Source organism: Alosa pseudoharengus, unplaced genomic scaffold (genome assembly GCF_046254945.1).
Source record: "Alosa pseudoharengus isolate Yale_2024_CS ecotype anadromous, Long Island Sound unplaced genomic scaffold, YU_APseudo_1.1 YU_APseudo_1.1_scf_2, whole genome shotgun sequence".
In the NCBI taxonomy this organism is placed as follows: domain Eukaryota; kingdom Metazoa; phylum Chordata; class Actinopteri; order Clupeiformes; family Clupeidae; genus Alosa; species Alosa pseudoharengus.
The window spans coordinates 59,819,690-59,841,589 of record NW_027468663.1 but is presented as its reverse complement, the minus strand read 5'-3'; the positions used below and the strand labels follow the sequence as shown (position 1 = coordinate 59,841,589).

Genomic DNA, 21,900 nt, shown 5'->3' with positions numbered 1-21,900 from the left:
TATGCTGCTCTATGCTGGACTGGTTAGCGTTAGCCACCCCTGCTCTATGCTGGACTGGTTAGCCACCCCTGCTCTATGCTGGACTGGTTAGCGTTAGCCACCCCTGCTCTATGCTGGACTGGTTAGCCACCCCGGCTCTATGCTGTATTTGTTGATGGACAGCGCCGCTATTGATTCAGAGTTCTCCGGTCAGTTTAATAAACGACACAGGCACTTGCCTGATCAAAGGAACTGTTGTCACTCGTTTAGCACACACACACACTCGTCTAGCATTAAATAGGCCTACTACATTTAAAAAGAAAATGTTGTTGGTTGCTGCTATCAGAGCTACAGGCTACATCTACTGCTCCTTTTCTACAAAAGTTCTGCCACTCTGACGGCGACTAGAAGCCGAGGCAGGTGTGTAATATGTGTGTGTGTGATATGTGTGTGTGTGTATGAGGCAGGTGTGTAAACCCTCAAACGTAAGGTGTACTACAACACGCCTGCATGCCGCCATCTACAGTTTAGGAGGGCAAGAGAAACATGCATCGATGCTTAATGAGTCACATCCATGCTTAATGATTCACATCGATGCTTAATGAGTCACATCCATGCAACCGCATCGTTTGCTATTAGGTCGATGCATAGATACGTATCGATCGATACGTGTTGTTATACCCCTAAGTGTGTATGTGTGTGTGGGAGTGTGTGTGTGTGTGTGGGAGTGTGTGTGTGTGTGTGTGGGAGTGTGTGTGTGTGTGTGGGAGTGTGTGTGTGTGTGGGAGTGTGTATGTGTGTGTGGGAGTGTGTATGTGTGTGTGGGAGTGTGTATGTGTGTGTGGGAGTGTGTGTGTGTGTGTGTGGGAGTGTGTGTGTGTGTGGGAGTGTGTGTGTGTGTGTGTGTGTGGGAGTGTGTGTGTGTGGGAGTGTGTGTGTGTGGGAGTGTGTGTGTGTGTGTGTGGGAGTGTGTATGTGTGTGGGAGTGTGTATGTGTGTGTGGGAGTGTGTGTGTGTGTGTGGGAGTGTGTGTGTGTGTGGGAGTGTGTGTGTGTGTGGGAGTGTGTATGTGTGTGTGGGAGTGTGTGTGTGTGTGGGAGTGTGTGTGTGTGTGGGAGTGTGTATGTGTGTGTGGGAGTGTGTGTGTGTGTGGGAGTGTGTGTGTGTGTGTGTGGGAGTGTGTGTGTGTGTGTGTGGGAGTGTGTGTGTGGGAGTGTGTGTGTGTGTGTGTGGGAGTGTGTGTGTGTGTGGGAGTGTGTGTGTGTGTGTGGGAGTGTGTGTGTGTGTGGGAGTGTGTATGTGTGTGGGAGTGTGTATGTGTGTGTGGGAGTGTGTGTGTGTGTGGGAGTGTGTGTCTTACCCTCTTCAGGAGGAGAGAAAAGCTCCACCTCGGTTGCCAGACTGCAGAAGAAATCCCTCAGGAAGAACAGTGCATCCTGGGAAGAGGGGGAGGAGTTACAGTCAGCTTCCTGAGTGGCTGTGATTGGTGGACAGCCACTTCCTGAGTGGCTGTGATTGGTGGAGAGGGCTCACCTGATCTATGTTGAGTCGAAGCGGCATGAGGGACACACGCAGACAGCACTCCTGAGGAGAGTCCGCCGCCTCCACAGACGTGTGCACCAACCGCACCGTCAGCTGCACACACACACACAGATATGTACACACACATACACACACACAGCATTAGAATGCACTCCTGAGGAGAGTCCGCCGCCTCCACAGACATGTGCACCACCCGCACCGTCAGCTGCACACAGATATGTACACACACACACACACACACACACACACACACACACAGCATTAGAATGCACTCCTGAGGAGAGTCCGCCGCCTCCACAGACATGTGCACCACCCGCACCGTCAGCTGCACACAGATATGTACACACACACACACACACACACACACACAGATATGTACACACACACACACACACACACACACACACACACACACACACACAGATATGTACACACACACACACACACAGATATGTACACACACACACACACACACAGATATGCACATGTTGCAGATATTAGGGGTGTAACGGTACACAGAAGTCACGGTTCGGTTTATACCTCGGTTCGGACATCACGGTTCGGTACGAGTTCGGTACAATGGAGGGAAAAGCAAAACAAAAATGCAGAAAGCATTTTTCTTTGTACATGTCTCAGGCTGTACCACCTAGTGTCATACAGTCTCTTCCCTGAGTTATCTGCAACAGCCTGAAGTGTGTAAGATGTAGGCTAAACAGTACAATAAGTACCCAGACTCCATCTGTAACTTGTAAACAAAAAAGGACAATCAGCTATGAAACTGAAAATAGGCCTACAGCATCTCTTATTTCTGAAAGTGCAAATTACATAGAAAATGATTTTTAAAAATCCACTTAAGCAAGACCTTCAACATCTGTGTTTAGTTGTATATGGAAGGGTCTACAAGTTGCCTCAATATTTTTTTTATTGTTTGTAAAGTAATAATCTAGCCTACTAACGGTGAAAATATCACACTATTTTGCCTTTAAAAAAAAAATTGCGAAATTGCTCCTTTCATTTCATAAAGACTACAACTAGAAGTCACGTGACTGCCCTTTGACGTTAACTCACCGTAGCATGGTTTGTTTATTAGCCTGGTTAGCGTTGTCACTTTATTTTACTGTCTATGCACTTAACACTACCACCTCCTCATGTGAGAAGTTACAAGTTACCCCAACTTAAAGGTAATTACCACGCGATTTACATAGCTTTCTGTCATTACGAAATCATTTAATTTAAGCCATAGGTTTTGGCCCTATTTGTATGTGTATCCAAAGGCTGCTGATGCGCAGGGGAAGTTTTTTCCCCTTGTTTCAGTGATTGGTAGCCTACATAATCTGGGTGATGGCTTCGAATATGTGTAGCATTTTTTCCACTCACATACCCAACAACTGCTGAACAACGCCGACACACAGTTTCATCTTATCCAGCACTCTTTCGCCTGTACTAACGTTACTGTAACTGAAGTTCTCAAACTCCAGCGGATCCTCTAACTCTTGTGGGTCTAACCTTAGAGCTGCTAATGAACATAGGCGCCAATCAGAGCTTCAGAGCTAAGGCGAGGCTACAGATTAGCGTTACTGTAGGTGTCGCTAAAGAACTCCCGTAACTCTCGCTACTTAACAGTAATTGCGCATTACATTAATTAATGCGCACACGAGTTTTATGTATTTTTATACCGTGTATTCTCCGTGTAAATTAATTCATTAAGTCATTAACCGTGACGCCCGTACCGTTTTGGTTCAATACGAATACATGAACCGTTACACCCCTAACAGATATGCACACACACACACACACACACACACACACACACAGATATGCACACACACACACACACACACACACACACACACACACACACACACAGATATGTACACACACACAAACACAAACACAGATATGTACACACTAGGGGTGTGAATCTCTCATTTAAAAGACCATACGATTCGCATCTACAGTGGGCAGTGCTTCGACTTGGCCAGCTTCACTCGCGGTCCGCGCGTGGGATCACGCGGTGTCACGCGACTTTAATTTGTATTTTCCCTGTGAGACGCTGCAACAACCCAAACAACCGGTAGATGGCTCAAGTGAGCAGGGTGTCTCGTAAAAAGAAATGGAGCCTGGAAAACCCTACACAGACTTCACTACAGACTTTAGCAGACTGGTTTGGAAAATGTAATAGCCAGAAATATGCCTGCCCTGCCCTAATAAAGAAATATTTGGTTAACTGCGAGTGAATCCCGTTTGCAGCTGTAGAAGAAACGCAGGACAAATTAAACATTCTGGTTTTCTCCGAGTGCCACGATGATAGACAGACATCATTTGGACAAAATATAGAGCATATTAACCTCCGTTGCTCAGCCAAATGCCTTCCTGTTACGTCCTGTTATCACGGAGTTACAGGCGATAAACGATTTTTGATGGTCCAATCCCAGACGTTCACATTGCATGTTTGTTTGTAATGGATGCAACCGCGAGATACGCTTGTCATAGGTGCCGATACAGTGGGTGCTCCGTCTCTCGGGCACCCACTGAAAACATCGATCACCCACGTGTGCCAGCTTACAGTCCCGGCTAAATTTATATTAATTTAAAATCAAACATCGCAGTTTATGTTAAATTCAGCATCTCTCATAATGTGATTGGATATGTCGCTGTCAATTCCCTATATTAACCACCAATGAGAGCGTCTCTCGTATGAAAATTCCTGACACTTCCCATCTGAAGAATTAACGCAAGGCTTTGTCGGGTCTTCAGCCCCGAATGTTTAAAATGTATATAGCCCTGAATATCATTTTAAAAGTAATAAGTAAGTCTGACAAAGCTTATTGTTTTGTGACACAGCTAAACACTGGTACCTCATAGAACGTCTATAACATAGCCTAGGTGGTCGCAACTCACAAAAGTAAAGCAGATAGAAAGAACTCAAGCAAATCTAGCCTACAACACGCAGACAGCTTCATGCGCAGGGGAGAGAGCGCGCGCGCGCGCACAGGTGCTTTATGATTTTTGGCTTCTGATGGTATCTTGCTAATTCACTGAACTACATTAGGTGACACAAATGGTATTGCCTTTATCTTATAACTCCTTGTCTGAGCGACTACCAGGCCTATGGTTTTTAAAAGTCAGATGTTCCCTGACAAATACATTCGAAAATTAAGAATGTTAATTGACTTGAAAAATACACTATTTTTTGCAAACTCCCTTCATTCAACCCTTGAAGACATCGCGGTCTGGTGCAGTGTTGCGCGGGTTTGGTTACAAGCGGCCCGCGGTCGCCCGATATTTTAATCAACCCGACCGCAACTCGGACCGCGAATATTAATTAGGACAAAATTATACCCGACCCGCGATCCGACCCGCTTATTTACAAAATGTGTGCTTTTGGTTATAGCCTGCATGCAGTGTGACAGTAGGCCATTTCTGTAAAACAAACTAATTTATTTGCGAAACTTTATGCAGTAGGCAGGACATAATGTTTGCGCAGGAGAGAGAATGAGAATAAGAGCGCAAGCACGCACGCAAACACCAAGGATTAGTACACTATAGGATACGATTTGAAGGCCATGGACATACATCTTTCTTTCGAAAACAGAAATGGTGAGGCAAGGTATAGGCAAGACATACATTGCTGGTCAAAACGTTAGCGTAAGAACTGGTTTATAATGCTGAATGAAGCACAAAGCACATTTACTAAAGCACATCCACTGTTTAAAGTCACAATCACAACGAACTAAGGTAACTTTTATGCATGCGCGAACCTATACATACCGGTAGATTTATTCCTGCAGGCTGCCCGTTTTGGCTGTCATACTTTTAAATGGCTTCGCAAGAAGTAGGCCTACATAGACCATCACTTGTACTACTGTCATCTTCTTTAAGAACTTTTCCCAATATTTCCCATAGCCTATATCGCTTTTCCTGAAGGGGTGTCTTTATTATTTTAACTCGCGTCTTCAGCTTCTTTACTGTTGACTTTACTGTATGCTTTACTGTATTGAGGCTAATTTCGGGCAGACCGCGCAACACTGTGCGCTATGTAGATCGTTTCTCGTACCATTTAATTTCTCAGAATTTAGGTCTACTAGGCCTACAATAACGTCATCACCAAATACATCTTTTATTTTTAGTTGATCAACCACATAGAGCATAGGCCTACTGTGCACGACTGTAGCAGCCCAAGGTAACCAGTTGTTGTAGATGAGAGGCAACCCCTTGTTTCAGATAGCCTGGACAACATGTTACCTGGGTGTTGCCTACGTTATTAATTAATGGTAGCCTACAATAGTTAATTGATTCGCGTAACATATTAGTTGGCTCAAAGAGTAGGGAATCAGGATGGAGAGAGTCACGCGTGTGTTGCTTTTGCGGGATCGAATCCAGTTTAATGCTAGTTTTCAAAACATATATTTTTTTACATGTCTTTTGTCCGAGTGGCTGTAATGTAGCCGAGCGCTCATGGCGTATGAAAAGCGACTTCAAATCGCCTAAAACAACTTGTTTGTGAATGTCTGACAACTGCTGCAGCGCATGCACGCACAAGGAAACCAGTAGGTGGAGAAACCAGGCACACAACACCGGAACGATTTTAAGGCTATTTCGCATAGGCTACTCAATGGTGCTATTTCACACGCATTATAGCGACCCCCACTCACCGGGGTTAGGTGGAAGGTGTTAATAGACGATTGGCGTAGCCTACAGTGGACTAGGGCTGTCAAAATTGCTCAAAAATGACGTTCGAATATCCCCTCTAAAATAAACACATGTATTCGAATATATTGGAATATATTATTTGTGCATTATGTCAGTGACGCGAATCATGTCATCTGTTTTTAACTTTTTGTATGGTTATTGCTTGACAGGGGGGGATCCCAAGCAGCTTTCAGCCATAAGGCGTTTCCTAATTCACCCAACACTGATATTCAAAATGTTGAAACTATTTCGGCATAGCATAAGCAGTTTAATTAAATGTAATGTTAGTTGTAAACAAACGAGCTATTTGGTGAGGCTTGGCCTCACAGATAGGCCTATTAACTGACCGCCAGATTCACGTTGGCTGGGGGGCAGGGGGGGCCATCAGACATTTGTTCCCAAGGCCAAGGGTCTATGATATGTTAATTCGGCCCTGCCCCCAACGAACGCAACTTTCCACCTCTGAGACAGCTTAAAAGAAGTCTAGAGGACTCCTAACTCACTGACCTACTTACTGTAGGCTGCGCAAACCACAGGCCTTTTTTTGGGCAAGCCTGCATTCGAGGCAGGCCTTCTGTTTTTATATAATTTTATATAAATCCTGCGCTAACAGTAATCCTCCTACCCCCGCTACCACAGCTGTGGATAGTGTGGCATGCTCACGCTTTATGTTTCCTTCTTGCAAACTAGGCCTATAGCCCAACGATTTACAGTACGTCTTCAAAAAATAACAACTTGCCAGATATGCCTTCATATCTTTGGGCTTCATTCAGCATTTTGTTCTTCCACTGGAAATGACTCTTCTATATTTGCTGCCTGCTGCATTCTGTTTGTATTGTTTAGAAAAGGTTTGACGTCTTGAGTTAATGCATTAAACATTGTTTGCTGGTAACCAGCCACAAATAGCCTACAGATTCTTGCGTGCGTACATTCTCTATTCTCTCCAAAATGTGCCCGTTCTATAGGCTGGCCAAGTGCGTAATTCTGCGGCATAAAGCAGATGTATTTGTTTATTGTACAGAAAAATAAAAAATAACCTGTCAAGCAGTCAATTGACTAGATTGCAGTCAATAAGTAGGGCAAATTACGAAACCAAAACGTGGGTCATAGTTGTCTAAGCCTCTGCTGTGAGGGCAAACCCATGAACAAAGACGCATTGATATCTGCAATAGAGTTTAATGTCGGGGCTGCGTATGGGAGGGTTCCCGCAAACTTCAGAATGCTGAGAGGACTTGGGCTATTTTATTTCTTTGTTCCAACTTCCAAGTGGCCTAGGCTACGTTAGTCATGAATAAATGATGTCAAATGTTACTCATTCTTGACAAAAGGCAAAAGAGCTGCGTGCGTGCGGACATTTGAATAATGTCGGGCTGTAAACGGGTTCGGGCTTTTAAAAAGCTGTCAGTCTCGGGCTCGGTCAGGGCTTGGGCTGATTTCTGTGGGGCTCGGGTCTTGTCGGGCCTACATTTTAAGGCCCGATTATAGCTCTACTTCACTGACCAACAGTGGGTCGAGACCTTTAGATTCACAAGTCAGGGTTTGAAGAATTATGACGAATGATAGACCTGGCTGTTGCCCCGAGTACTCGTTGTCGGATGCCTATCCCAACAAACAAGCCATCGCATCTATCTATTCATAAATTGCAGGAATGTCTGTCTGACTGTCTGTCTGCGTGTCGTTGGTCCGTTTGATTTCAAACTTGGCAGGTGTCTTGCTACTGGCATGAGTAGTGTCTTGCTACTGGCATGAGTAAGTGCAGTGCATAGTTTGACATTGTTTGGATAAGAAAAGCTAAATATATCGTTATATATCGGTAAAAGAAACACACGGCTTTCTCCGCTCTACCATAGCCACCCTCTCACACAGAACTGCGCGCAGGACCAGAGAGAGGATAAGCGGAGATTTGGCAGCACCAAATCACGGTTAAAATGCAAGATATTTGATTATCATCTCTGATCTCAACAATAAAGACTTCCTGTATGTTTACTTGCATAAAATGATTACGCGGATTTTGCAACAACAGGCCAACAAACACGGGTATGTAGTTCTATTCAAAATTACATGAAAAGTATGTGCAATAAACTGATGCTTTGAATAGCCCAGGCTACATTGGACGTGAGACTTTGAATAAACAAACTACATTTCCGACTGCATGGTCCCAAATTGAAACAAGCGATGGGCTAATGGTCCCGAATTTAACGTTTCAGAAGACGTGCCACACAGCTAGACAACAAGTGGCAGACAGAGAAACGTCACTTATGCTACCAAACACTGCTTTTGAGTCACATCGTTGCAAATGTCAAACGATCACAAAATGGCTTGTCTTCACTATCGGGAAAGTTATGCAATAAGCTAGGCCTATAGCCTTAACTCAAAACATTTGTTATTCCATTCCGATCTGTAGAAATCACATGCAGTCATGCCTAAATTCTTCTTAGGCTACTGCACATTAATTATAGGCTAATATATTATGATATTCAGTATACATTATTGAATGCTTAGCTGGAATTATGTTTTTCCCTATCATCCTATTGTTAAAGCAGGCATACCTGCGGGCTACAGGTTTTCTACAGGAATGGCATGTTTGAACGGGCACTGCACTAGTTGTATAAACTTGCGATGTGTGCCAATCGAGTTGTTGGCGAAAACTTTAGCGTCAGCAAAACAGCTGTGCACCGATGCGTGTATTCAGTTTTATTCTACGGAAACAAGCAAGAGAACACATCAAGTTGCCTAATGTTATAGGGAAGCGCCAGAGATTGCTGAGATTCTCTGAAGGTTACGTCACACGATGCGAATAAACCGTTTCCATCAACTTTATTCGCATTATACCTTATGCGCATCGAGAGTTAATCCACCCCCCTCTAGCGAATCAAATATAGATGCGCATTAGGATTTTTGATGGGCATTTCACGTGTTTCCAACCGGGATTTCTTATTCGAATAGATTAAATGCGTATTAGGAAGTTGGATGGAAACACGCTAATAGTTGTCTAAGCCTCTATAGCGTAGCCTGTTAAAAACGTCGCAGAAGCTGGCTACACATTAATTCTGAACAGTTATTTCTCTACTGGCTCAATTATCACACCACTGTTTTGATTTGCGTAGTTGCGTTAACCCAACACTGACAATAATGTAGACAGCAAATTTCGATTTCGATTTTCGTTACCACCGTGTAGTCAAGCCTTAAGACATACCCAAGTAGCCTAAATCGAGGTAATGTTTAATTATGCATGATTTATTTTGTTATTGAATTCGTAGGCTGGGATTACTCTCGGCAAGTCTCCTGCTTTTTCAGAAGGGGGGCGGCAGGCAGAGCGATGTACAGTGGCAGAGCGACGCACAGTGGCTGAAAGTGGTACTAAAGCTTCACGCAGCTTCACGCCTCGTAATGCGCGAATGAAGTGGTCATTTGAAAGCGATGCCCACTGTAGATACATGGGCACGATTCGATACAAGAAAAGATACATGTTTATAAAAAACGATTCAGTACGATGCGATGCGATTCGATGCAATTAAATGCAGTTCAAGAATGGAAAGCATTCTGAAAGATTTTTTATCATTTGCTCAAGGTGCACATTAATTTTATATTATCAATTATCATGGTCATGGTTGTCAATTAGGCAACAAAATGTGTGAATATGATTATCTAAACTGAGGTTTGTTTCATATACTGTATTGAAATGAAAAAAGAATAGTCTACATTTCAGTCAAACACAGCAGCCAAATACAACATAAAAATACATTTTTATAGACTTTACAGATCTTATAGAGTTATATCTGATTGTTTTTTAATGGAGCTGTAGCCTTGTTGAGGTAAGACAATACCGAAATAAAAAAAAAACAGTGCTTAAGACACTCTTGGCCTTTTCTCATTTAGCCTAGCCTACCCTACAAGAATAAAATATGCCTACAAATCAATGAACTCTCTGGGCTTATTTTGTTCCAACAGTAGACCTAATGCAGAAACCTATAATGCCACAAGTCTGAGTGAATATGAACAAAATCATTGCCTAATAATTTGTGCATCGTTTTAGCAGCAAGGGACAATTTATTATTTAACATTAAGGAAATCCCTTCATCAAAGGTAAGGCTACTCTACAGACTATCGTTGCTGTTTAGGAATGCTATAAGTGTTTAATTTTGCGCTGGATTTCGAAAAACAAAAGCCGACCGAGTGCAAGTTGTCACATGCTTAAGTTGCAGTAGATGTATGGGTAATGAGGTCATTTGACAACTTTGGGCAATGAATGTAACCAAAAACAAACTGCATTACCCACAATTCCGTACCATGTATAGTTTCAAAACCGGAAGTGGGATGAACGCGCTGCTTGGAACGTAAATGAGAGTCTGAGCGAGCAGAAAAACAATTCCTAACAAGTAAATCAATATAACGACCGGTTCATTTCAGTTTTATTCCGATACGGGCCTTCACGCATCGATGTAGCCGTATCTTACACGTTAAAAACGGATACCGATACGTATCGGTTAATCTTTACACCCCTAGTACACACACATACACACACACAGAGATATGTACACACACGCACACACACACACACACACACGCACACGCACACGCACACGCACACAGATATGTACACACACATACACAAACACACACACACACACACACACACACACAGATATGTACACACATACACACACACACACACACATGTTACCTTCTCAAAGTAAAAGGTAACACTAAAACAAGGGGCTACATTAAGATTCTGGAGGAGAAGATCAGGCAGTGTGCCGAGAGGCCTGCCCCTATAGGCAGCACTGGACCATTACACCACACAATGATCCAAAACATTCAGCTAAACAAGGCAGGAAATGGTTAACACAGAACAATATCAACATTTTAGAGTGGCCCAGCCAGAGTCCAGACCTCAATCTGTCAAAAAAGTGACCACAATGCCAGAATGATGGCAAAGAATCGTTCCTGCTGCAAAACCCGGATTGCTGTTAAAAAGGTGCGGTCTAAAATTATTGTGGAGACATGGAGTGGCTTGGTAGGTATTATAAGAACCATTTTGAGAACTGTGATGGCAAATAAAGATGTTTCCACTGATTATTAAAAAAGGGTATGAATCATTTTGGACATGCCATTTTTCATAAAAAAATGTAAAAGATGAGACGCTTCTTTTTTGATTCCATGTTTCTACCACATTGTCTTACAACCGCTAGCCATGTGGCAGCAAACGTGTTGGTGAAGAGAAAATCAGCATTAAATCAACTTGAGTTGTTCAAATGTATGTATATTTTATTACTTTAATTTCCCTGAAAAGTTTAGGGAGTATTGTGCTCCCTTTCCTCAATTGTCGAGCCTCCTCTAGTGTATGTGTGTGTGTGTGTGTGTGAGAGAGCGTAATGTGTATGTATATGTGTGTATGTGTGTGTGAGTGTAATGTGTGAGTGTAATGTGTATGTGTAATGTGTGTGTGTGTGCGTGTGTGTGAAAGCGTAATGTGTATGTATATGTGTGAGTGTAATGTGTGTGTGTGTGTGTGTGAAAGCGTAATGTGTATGTATATGTGTGTGTGTGTGTGTGTGTGTGTGTGTGTGTGTCTCACCATGTTGGCGTGGGCCTTCCTGGGCAGCTCATTGCTGGAGTACAGGTAGAGGTGTGTGTGTGTGTGTGTGTGTGTGTGTGTGTGTGTGTGTGTGTGTGTGTGTGTGTGTGTACCATGTTGGCGTGGGCCTTGCGTGGCAGCTCCTTGCTGGAGTACAGGTAGAGGAACTTGTTGATCTGGGAAGAGGCCAGTCGGTCTCGCACCTCCAGCTCCTGCACCACAAACACCTGTCTGGACAGCAGCCGCTCTGGCCCGTCCCGACCACCAGGGGGCGCCGCATACACCTCGTGCTGGAACCGCACCTGTGTGTGTGTGTGTGCATTCTTATTATTACACAGCAAAGTTTTCTAATTTCATTTTCTAATTTCCATTTAGGATTAGAGTGTGTGTGTGTGTGTGTGTCTGTTTCTTGGGGTGCATTTGTGTGTGTGTGTACGTTTGTTGGCATGTTTGTTTTTGTGTGTGTGTGTGTGTGTATTTCTGTGTGTGTGTGTGTATTTTTGTGTGTGTGTGTGTGTGTGTGTGTATTTCTGTGTGTGTGCGTGTGTGTCTGTGTGTGTGTATTTCTGTGTGTGTGTGTGTGTGTGTGTGTGTGTGTGTCTGTGTGTGTGTGTGTCTGTGTGTGTATTTCTGTGTGTGTCTGTGTGTGTGTGTGTGTGTGTGTGTGTGTGTGTGTGTGTGTGTGTGTATTTCTGTGCGTGTGTGTGTGTATTTCTGTGTGTTAGAGATGCGCGGATGGGCTATTATTTCAACCGTAACCGCATAGCAAAACTTATCATCCATCCGCACCAACGTTTTTTGACCAATTTTCAGATCCGCACCCGCCCGCCATCCGCTGGTTGTTTTAATGTATATGGGTGATGCGGTGCTGCTGACGTGAGGCTAGAAAGCTCTTGCCTGTTCTAGAAAGACTGATCCAATGCAGCAAATATATTAAAAGGCTAAAGTCCTACATTGGCTATGTTGTAGCCTATCCCCAGAATATCAGCAGCAAACTCAGTCTCTTTCTCGCAAAAGTCTCCAAATAAAACGCAGCCTGTAGCCTACAATTGTATCATTGTAATAAAAAACGCAATTTAGCACATCATTTCAACATGCTGCTATTTAGCCTACTAATTAATGCCTATTGTACTTTATTTTTTGCAAAAAGAAATAAATCCTTAATAAAATAACAAGTCATTCACATTATAAGCTACTTTACGCACTGTAACCCACCGCACAGCAGTGCAACGTGCATGTTTACATTTTTAGTAACAACTTGCTTGCTTGCCTTACACATCTAAGTTTTCCGACTATTTTTCTTACCTTCTTTTTTCCCGCTGTGGATGTTACTGAGCTTGTAGAAGTTTTAACTCTTACTTTCTGAACATCTCGCACTGCCATTGCCCGATGTCAGTTCTGAGTCATATCACACCATAATCTGTCTCCCTTTTAAATGCCTATTCCCTGAATGGTAGGCTAAAATGACTATGTGTTTTATATATAATATCCAAACAAAATAATCCAGTCAGTCTCATCTACGAGATGTTTAGGCCTCCTCCAATACTGGCAGCTGGGCTCATAGGTTGCAGATTTGCTTAGTGGCCTACCAAGGCTCTGCAACGAGACGCAACATGGGAGATGAATCATCGGTCAACTTGCACTGTAGCCTATTCTACTTTCTTATTGCACACTGGAGAGAAAAACATGCTGGTAGGCTACGATAGGCTACTTAATTTAAACTTTGTTACCTTTAGTGTGTGTGTGCGTGCGTGAGGGGTTGCTCAGTGAAACATCGGAATACACCAATTCCGCAACACCGTCTCTGATAGATAAACAAAGCAGCATGCATAGAAGCAACTAGGCCAAACTGCCTGATGAAAATTTGACTATTTCAAAGTGTGCTCGTTTTTTTCGGATGTAGGTAACACAATTTAACAATGTATAGGCTATATTTTTTTCATTTGATTGGTTCAACCGCCACCCGCCCGAATTTAATTAAAATATTATATTTCTTCACGTCATCCGCCCGATCCGCGGTTTAACCGCGGAGTCCGCGGCTGTAACCGCGAACCGCGCATCTCTACTGTGTGTGTGTGTGTGTGTATTTCTGTGTGTGTGTGTGTGTGGTGTGTGTGTGTGTGTGTGTGTATTTCTGTGTGTGTGTGTGTGTGTGTGTGTGTACACGATACCTTACTCAGCTGGATTTCCATGAGCACATCAGGGTTCCGACACAAACCTCCACCCACACGCCCACCACGAGCCTGCCGCACAGGAGTGTGTGATGGGGAACACCTACACACACACACACACACACACACACACACACACACACACACACACAGAAATACACACACACACACACCTTTACAAAAATGTCTTTAATCCAGACTGCAAATCATTACGCGACCCCCAGTTTGAGAACCACTGATATAGAGTATAGGAAATGCATTGAGAGTCTTCATATAGAGTATATAGGAGTCTTCATATAGAGTATAGTAATGCATTGAGAGTCTTCATATAGAGTATATAGGAGTCTTCATATAGAGTATATAGGAGTCTTCATATAGAGTATAGTAATGCCTTGAGCAAGGCACCTAACCCCTCACTGCTCCCCGAGCGCCCCTGTAGCAGGCAGCTCACTGCGCCGGGATTAGTGTGTGCTTCACCTCACTATGTGTTCACTGTGTGCTGAGTGTGTTTCACTAATTCACGGATTGGGATAAATGCAGAGACCAAATTTCCCTCACGGGATCAAAAAAGAATATATACTTATACTTACTTACTTATAGAGTATAGGAAATGCATTGAGTCTTCATATATAGTATAGGAAATGCATTGAGTCTTCATATAGAGTATATAGGAAATGCATTGAGTCGTCATATAGAGTATATAGGAAATGCATTGAGTCTTCATATAGAGCATATAGGAGTCTTCATATAGAGTATAGGAAATGCATTGAGTCGTCATATAGAGTATATAGGAGTCTTCATATAGAGTATATAGGAAATGCATTGAGTCGTCATATAGAGTATAGGAAATGCATTGAGTCTTCATATAGAGTATAGGAAATGCATGAGCATTTATTGCACTTTTACTGTCCATGATGAATACAGTCTAAAGGGAAGGGACAATGCTAATGCTAATGCTAGGTACAGTTCTAACGCTAATGCTAGGGACAATTCTAATGCTAACGCTAGATACAGTTCTAATGCTAACGCTAGGTACAGTTCTAATGCTAACTCTAGGGACAATTCTAATGCTAACGCTAGGTACAGTTCTAATGCTAGCGCTAGGTACAGTTCTAATGCTAACGCTAGGGACAATTCTAATGCTAGCGCTAGGGACAGACTAAGGTTGTGTCTTATCCTAAGCAGGAAGGGCAGGAAGGATTGCCGTGTTCTATCTAATGCGAACGCTAGGTTGTTTCTTACCCTTGGATGGGGTGAAGGTCTCCATAATGCTAATGCTAACACGAGGGTGTGTCTAACCCTCGGTTGGGGTGAAGGTTGAGAGTATTTTCCTAATGCTTATGCTAACACTAGGCTGTGTTTAACCCTCAGTTGGGGTGGAGGTCGGTGTTGTTCTCCTAATGCTAACGCTAACCCTAGGCTGTGTTTAACCCTCGGTTGGGGTGAAGGTCTCCCTTATGCTAATGCTAACACTAGGCTGTGTTTAACCCTCGGTTGGGGTGGAGGTCGGTGTTGTTCTCCCTAATGCTAATGCTAACACTTAGTTGTGTCGTACCCTCAGTTAGGGTGAAGGTTTGGGGCTGTTCTCCTAATGCTAATGCTAACGCTAACGCTAGGCTGTGTCTTACCCGCGGCTGCGGCTAGGGGAGGAGCCGGGCACACTGCTGCTGAAGTCCCACCCCCCGTACAGGTGCCACACCAGTGAGATCTCCTTCAGCAGGTAGCGCACGTCTGGAGTGGGGAAGGGCGCCGCCCTGCAGGACACCTGGCTGAAGTGATTCTCTTTCAGCACAATCGGTTCTGAAGTCAAGATCTGCACCACTGGCTCCTCATCTCTCTCCTAAACAATTCAAACACAAAAGGCATTATATATACATCACACACACACACACACACACACACACAAATGGCATTATATATACATCACACACACACACACACACACACACAAATGGCATTATATATACATCACACACACACACACACGGCATTATATATCATACATCACACGCGCACACACACACACACACACACACACACACGGCATTATATATACATCATACATCTCACACACACACACACACACACGGCATTATATATCATACATCACACGCACACACACACACACGGCATTATATATACATCATACATCATACATCACACACACACACACACACACAAATGGCATTATATATACATCACACACACACACACACACACACACACACACACACACACACACACACGGCATTATATATCATACATCACACGCACACACACGGCATTATATATACATCATACATCTCACACACACACACACACACGGCATTATATATCATACATCACACGCACACACACACACACACACGGCATTATATATACATCATACATCACACACACACACACACACACACACACGGCATTATATATCATACATCACACGCACACACACACACACACACACACACACACACGGCATTATATATACATCATACATCACACACACACACACACACACACACACACACACAAATGGCATTATATATACATCATACACACACACGGCATTATATATACATCATACACACACACACACACACGGCATTATATATCATACATCACGCGCGCGCGCGCACACACACACACACGCGCGCACACACACACACACACAAATTCCATTATATACATCATACATCACACACACACACACACACACACACAAATTCCATTATATATACATCATACATCACACGCACACACACACAAATGACATTATATATACATCACACACACACACAAATGGCATTATATATACATCACACACACACACACACACACACACACACAAATGGCATTATATATACATCATACATCACAGACACGGCATCATATATACATCACACACACACACACAAATGGCAATATACATCATACATCACACACACACACACACACCTGAATAGGTCAGGGGATTTACAGCACACACACACACACACACACACACACAGGGATTGGTGGCCAAACTCACTGCTGCACGAGAGGTGGGCGTGTCCAGGATGCAGAAGTCGTCGGCGTCGTGTGTGGTGGGGGGGGCGGGGGGGGCGATGAGGGGGGAGTGTAGCGGTGTTGGGAAAGGGGGGCTGGCTTCTGGAAGATTCCCGCTCTCATCTGGAAACAGGAAGAGATCGGAGCGTGGAGGGTCTGCTTCCTGTCTGTTATTGTCATGGAAACCTGTATGTTACAGACAAGAGAGAGGGATGAGTGTGGATGTGTGTGTGTGTGTGTGTGTGTGTACTGTTGGCTTATGAGTGTGTGAACAAGTAAATGTGAGTGTGTGCTGCTTGACTGTGGGGCTGTGTGACCAGTGTTGCCGGTTCGAACCCCGACCAGTAGGCACGGCTGAAGTGCCCTTGAGCAAGGCACCTAACCCCTCACTGCTCCCCGAGCGCCGCTGTAGTTGCAGGCAGCTCACTGCATCGGGATTAGTGTGTGCTTCACCTCCCTGTGTGTTCACTGTGTGCTGTGTGTGTTTCACTAAATCATGGATTGGGATGCAGAGACCAAATTTCCCTCACGGGATCAAAAGAGTATACTTAAAAAATCTAGGAGTTATAATTGACCAGGACCTATCACTAAATAATCACATAAACCAGATCACCAAAACGTATTTTTACCACATAAGGAACATTTCAAAAGATCCTCACCAGACGCTGAAAAATTAATCCATGCTTTTGTCACTTCAAGGATAGACTATTGCAATGCTCTATACACTGACTGCAATAATACCTGTTTAAAGTGTGTGTGTACCGTTGGGCTGTGTGTGTGTGTGTGTGTGTGTGTGTGTGTGTGTGTGTGTGTCTGTGTGTACCGTTGGGCTGTGTGTGTGTGTGTGTGTCTGTGTGTACCGTTGGGCTGTGTGTGTGTGTGTGTGTGTCTGTGTGTACCGTTGGGCTGTGTGTGTGTGTCTGTCTGTGTGTGTGTGTGTGTCTGTGTGTACCGTTGGGCTGTGTTTGTGTGTGTGTGTGTGTGTGTGTGTGTGTGTCTGTGTGTACCGTTGGGCTGTGTGCGTGTGTGTGTGTGTCTGTGTGTACCGTTGGGCTGTGTGTGTGTGTGTGTGTACCGTTGGGCTGTGTGTGTGTGTGTGTGTGTCTGTGTGTACCGTTGGGCTGTGTGTGTGTGTGTGTCTGTGTGTACCGTTGGGCTGTGTGTGTGTGTGTGTCTGTGTGTACCGTTGGGCTGTGTGTGTGTGTGTGTGTCTGTGTGTACCGTTGGGCTGTGTGTGTGTGTGTGTGTGTCTGTGTGTACCGTTGGGCTGTGTGTGTGTGTGTGTGTGTCTGTGTGTACCGTTGGGCTGTGTGTGTGTGTGTGTGTGTGTGTCTGTGTGTACCGTTGGGCTGTGTGTGTGCGTGTGTGTGTGTGTCTGTGTGTACCGTTGGGCTGTGTGTGTGTGTGTGTCTGTGTGTACCGTTGGGCTGTGTGTGTGTGTGTGTGTGTGTGTTTGTGTGTGTCTGTGTGTACCGTTGGGCTGTGTGTGTGTGTGTGTCTGTGTGTACCGTTGGGCTGTGTGTGTGTGTGTGTGTGTTTGTGTGTGTCTGTGTGTACCGTTGGGCTGTGTGTGTGTGTGTGTCTGTGTGTATCGTTGGGCTGTGTGTGTCTGTGTGTACCGTTGGGCTGTGTGTGTGTGTGTGTCTGTGTGTACCGTTGGGCTGTGTGTGTGTGTGTGTGTGTGTGTGTGTGTGTGTCTGTGTGTACCGTTGGGCTGTGTGTGTGTGTGTGTCTGTGTGTATCGTTGGGCTGTGTGTGTCTGTGTGTACCGTTGGGCTGTGTGTGTGTGTGTGTCTGTGTGTACCGTTGGGCTGTGTGTGTGTGTGTGTGTGTGTGTGTCTGTGTGTACCGTTGGGCTGTGTGTGTGTGTGTGTGTGTGTGTGTGTGTGTCTGTGTGTACCGTTGGGCTGTGTGTGTGTGTGTGTGTCTGTGTGTACCGTTGGGCTGTGTGTGTGTGTGTGTGTGTGTTTGTCTGTGTCTGTGTGTACCGTTGGGCTGTGTGTGTGTGTGTGTGTCTGTGTGTACCGTTGGGCTGTGTGTGTGTGTGTGTCTGTGTGTACCGTTGGGCTGTGTGTGTGTCTGACTCTGTTCGTCTTCCTCCATGGCATCACTCATCAGCTCCTGCAGCATCTGTTGCTCCGCCTCTGGCAGCAAAGGAGTCTGGGAAATTTGGGAGCCGGGCGCTTCGGACTGATAGAGAGACAGAACAGACTGGATCTCAAACCTACCAGCCTACTACTGTTTACAACACCCTAATCCTAGCATAGCCTACTAGTGCTAACAGCACCATAAATCTAGTGTTGTCTGCTAACGCTAACAGCACCATAACTCTATAATTGCCTGATAGTACTAGTAGCACCATAATCCTAGCCTAGTCTGCTAGCGCTAACAGGAAGTCGTGGGACCTGCTCCTGGCTCCTCCCCCTCACCTTGGCCTTGGGTTGGGCACCGCTGCTGGCTTCTGATCCACTGGGGGGCAGTAGGTCTCCATAGCTGGCCACATACTGGATGAGGTTCATGAGTGCTGCACACGAGTCATAGCAGGTCCGGATGTGGATGACATCACTGGAGCAGCGCAGCTCGAACCGTGGCTCTGACTGACCAGGAGGATAACAGTGTTACTAAGAGTGTTGCTAAGAGTGTTCCAGTGTTGCTAAGAGTGACCAGGAGGATAACAGTGTTGCTAAGACTGACCAGGAGGATAACAGTGTTACTAAGACTGACCAGGAGGATAACAGTGTTACTAAGAGAGTTGCTAAGAGTGTTCCAGTGTTGCTAAGAGTGACCAGGAGGATAACAGTGTTGCTAAGAGTGACCAGGAGGATAACAGTGTTGCTAAGAGTGTTCCAGTGTTGCTAAGAGTGTTCCAGTGTTGCTAAGAGTGTTGCTAAGAGTGTTCCAGTTTTGCCAAGAGTGTTCCAGTGTTGCTAAGAGTGTTCCAGTGTTGCTAAGAGTGTTACTAACAGTGTAGCAGTGTTACTAAGAGTGTTCCAGTGTTGCTAAGAGTGTTCCAGTGTTACTAAGAGTGTTCCAGTGTTACTAAGAGTGTTCCAGTGTTGCTAAGAGTGTTCCATTACAGAATATGATGTTGCACGAACAGTGCATGCATAGACAGAACACATTATGTTCTTTTTAAATATTGTACAGAAATTTACAGGCTTGTGATTTTGGGGAAATTTTGCTGAAGTGTCAGCAGGCTGTGCTAGGGTTAACCTGCTGTCTAGGCTATGATGCCTAGGCTATGATGTCTGGGCTATTTTTGATAGTTCCAGCAACTGAAGTATCATTAGGGTCTGCCATCAAACATGGTAAAGTTTTACTAAACTCAGACTGACAAAACGATCAAACATGGTAAAGTTTTACTAAACTCAGACTGACAAAACTGGGAGGGAATTATGAGAGCATGACTAGTACTTTCGCATTGTAGCCTAAAACGTTACTCCAACTTGGGGCAGCCGTGGCCCACTGGTTAGCACTCTGGACTTGTAACCGGAGGGTTGCCGGTTCGAGCCCTGACCAGTGGGCCGCGGCTGAATTGCCCTTGAGCAAGGCACCTAACCCCTCACTGCTCCCCGAGCGCCGCCATTGTAGCAGGCAGCTCACTGCGCCGGGATTAGTGTGTGCTTCACCTCTGTGTGCTGTTTGTGTTTCACTAATTCAGGATTGGGTTAAATGCAGAGACCAAATTTCCCTCACGGGATCAAAAAAGTATATATACTTCTACTTATACTTAACTTGATCTGTCATGGTGACATTATGATAACACTATAATTTCAACACTACTGCAAGTGTCTCGGACAAAACCAGAGATGCATTCTACAGTCTAAGAGCTACACAACTGGTACGGTAACGGTCATCTGTTCATTTAAACGGCAGCACTGCTATGTGGATATGACAGCCAAGTTGATCATTTGTTCACTTAGAAGGTCATTCACTGAATTCACTGACACATTTCTTGGGGGTGCAGTTGACACCTTAGTGTCTGTGTCAATCGATACAGAAAATAGACGTTCCATGTCAATAGAGATAACTGGGTTAGGGTTAGGGTTTAAACTGCAGCACTGCTATGTGGATATGACAGGGTTAGGGTATAAACTGCAGCAGAGATAACTGGGTTAGGGTTTAAACTGCAGCACTGCTATGTGGATATGACAGGGTTAGGGTTTAAACTGCAGCACTGCTATGTGGATATGACAGGGTTAGGGTTTAAACTGCAGCACTGCTATGTGGATATGACAGGGTTAGGGTTTAAACTGCAGCACTGCTATGTGGATATGACAGGGTTAGGGTTTAAACTGCAGCACTGCTATGTGGATATGACAGCCCAGTTGACTATGTGGATAGGGTGCAATTTTTCTTTTAAACTGTGTTAAAGACAGATTGTGCGTGTGTGTGCGTGTGTGTGTGTGTGTGTGCGCACATGTTGTACCTGTTCAGCAGCTGTTGCTCGTTTGGCCGCTGTGATGCGGAGTTCCAGGGTTCCCATGTCAACCACTTGCACATAATCTGACCATTGAAAAAAAACACAACCACTTGCACATAATCTGACCAATGAAAACAACCACTTGCACATAATCTGACCAATGAAAACACAACCACTTGCACATAACCTGACCAATGAAAACACAACCACTTGCACATAATCTGACCAATGAAAACACAAGAGCCTGACTCTCTGGGCTACAGTCAGCTAACCCTGGGCCAAACACTGGCCTTCTACCAGTCAGGATATACGTATAACCAGTTATAATCACTGGCCTTCTAATAGTGATTACAGATTAATTTCCCCTGGGGATCAATAAAGTATCTATCTATCTATCTATCTATCTATCTATCTAACAGTCAGGAAATACGTATAACCAGTTATAATCACTGGCCTTCTAACAGTCAGGA

General features: G+C 44.4%; 1 protein-coding gene across 2 annotated transcripts in view; it reads right to left on the bottom strand.

Moving 5' to 3' along the window:
* The window catches only part of atg2b (autophagy related 2B), a 121,061-nt gene that overhangs the window by 27,156 nt on the left and 72,005 nt on the right, over positions 1 to 21,900 (bottom strand). For both annotated transcript variants that reach the window (XM_076295679.1, XM_076295678.1), the window contains exons 28-36: positions 21,437 to 21,513; positions 19,437 to 19,604; positions 19,068 to 19,197; positions 16,991 to 17,193; positions 15,591 to 15,802; positions 13,963 to 14,065; positions 11,905 to 12,093; positions 1,513 to 1,614; positions 1,340 to 1,415 (exon numbers count right to left, since the gene is read on the bottom strand). In XM_076295679.1, the coding sequence (XP_076151794.1) occupies positions 1,340 to 1,415; positions 1,513 to 1,614; positions 11,905 to 12,093; positions 13,963 to 14,065; positions 15,591 to 15,802; positions 16,991 to 17,193; positions 19,068 to 19,197; positions 19,437 to 19,604; positions 21,437 to 21,513 (1,260 nt within the window). The remainder of the gene's footprint in view (positions 1 to 1,339; positions 1,416 to 1,512; positions 1,615 to 11,904; positions 12,094 to 13,962; positions 14,066 to 15,590; positions 15,803 to 16,990; positions 17,194 to 19,067; positions 19,198 to 19,436; positions 19,605 to 21,436; positions 21,514 to 21,900) is intronic.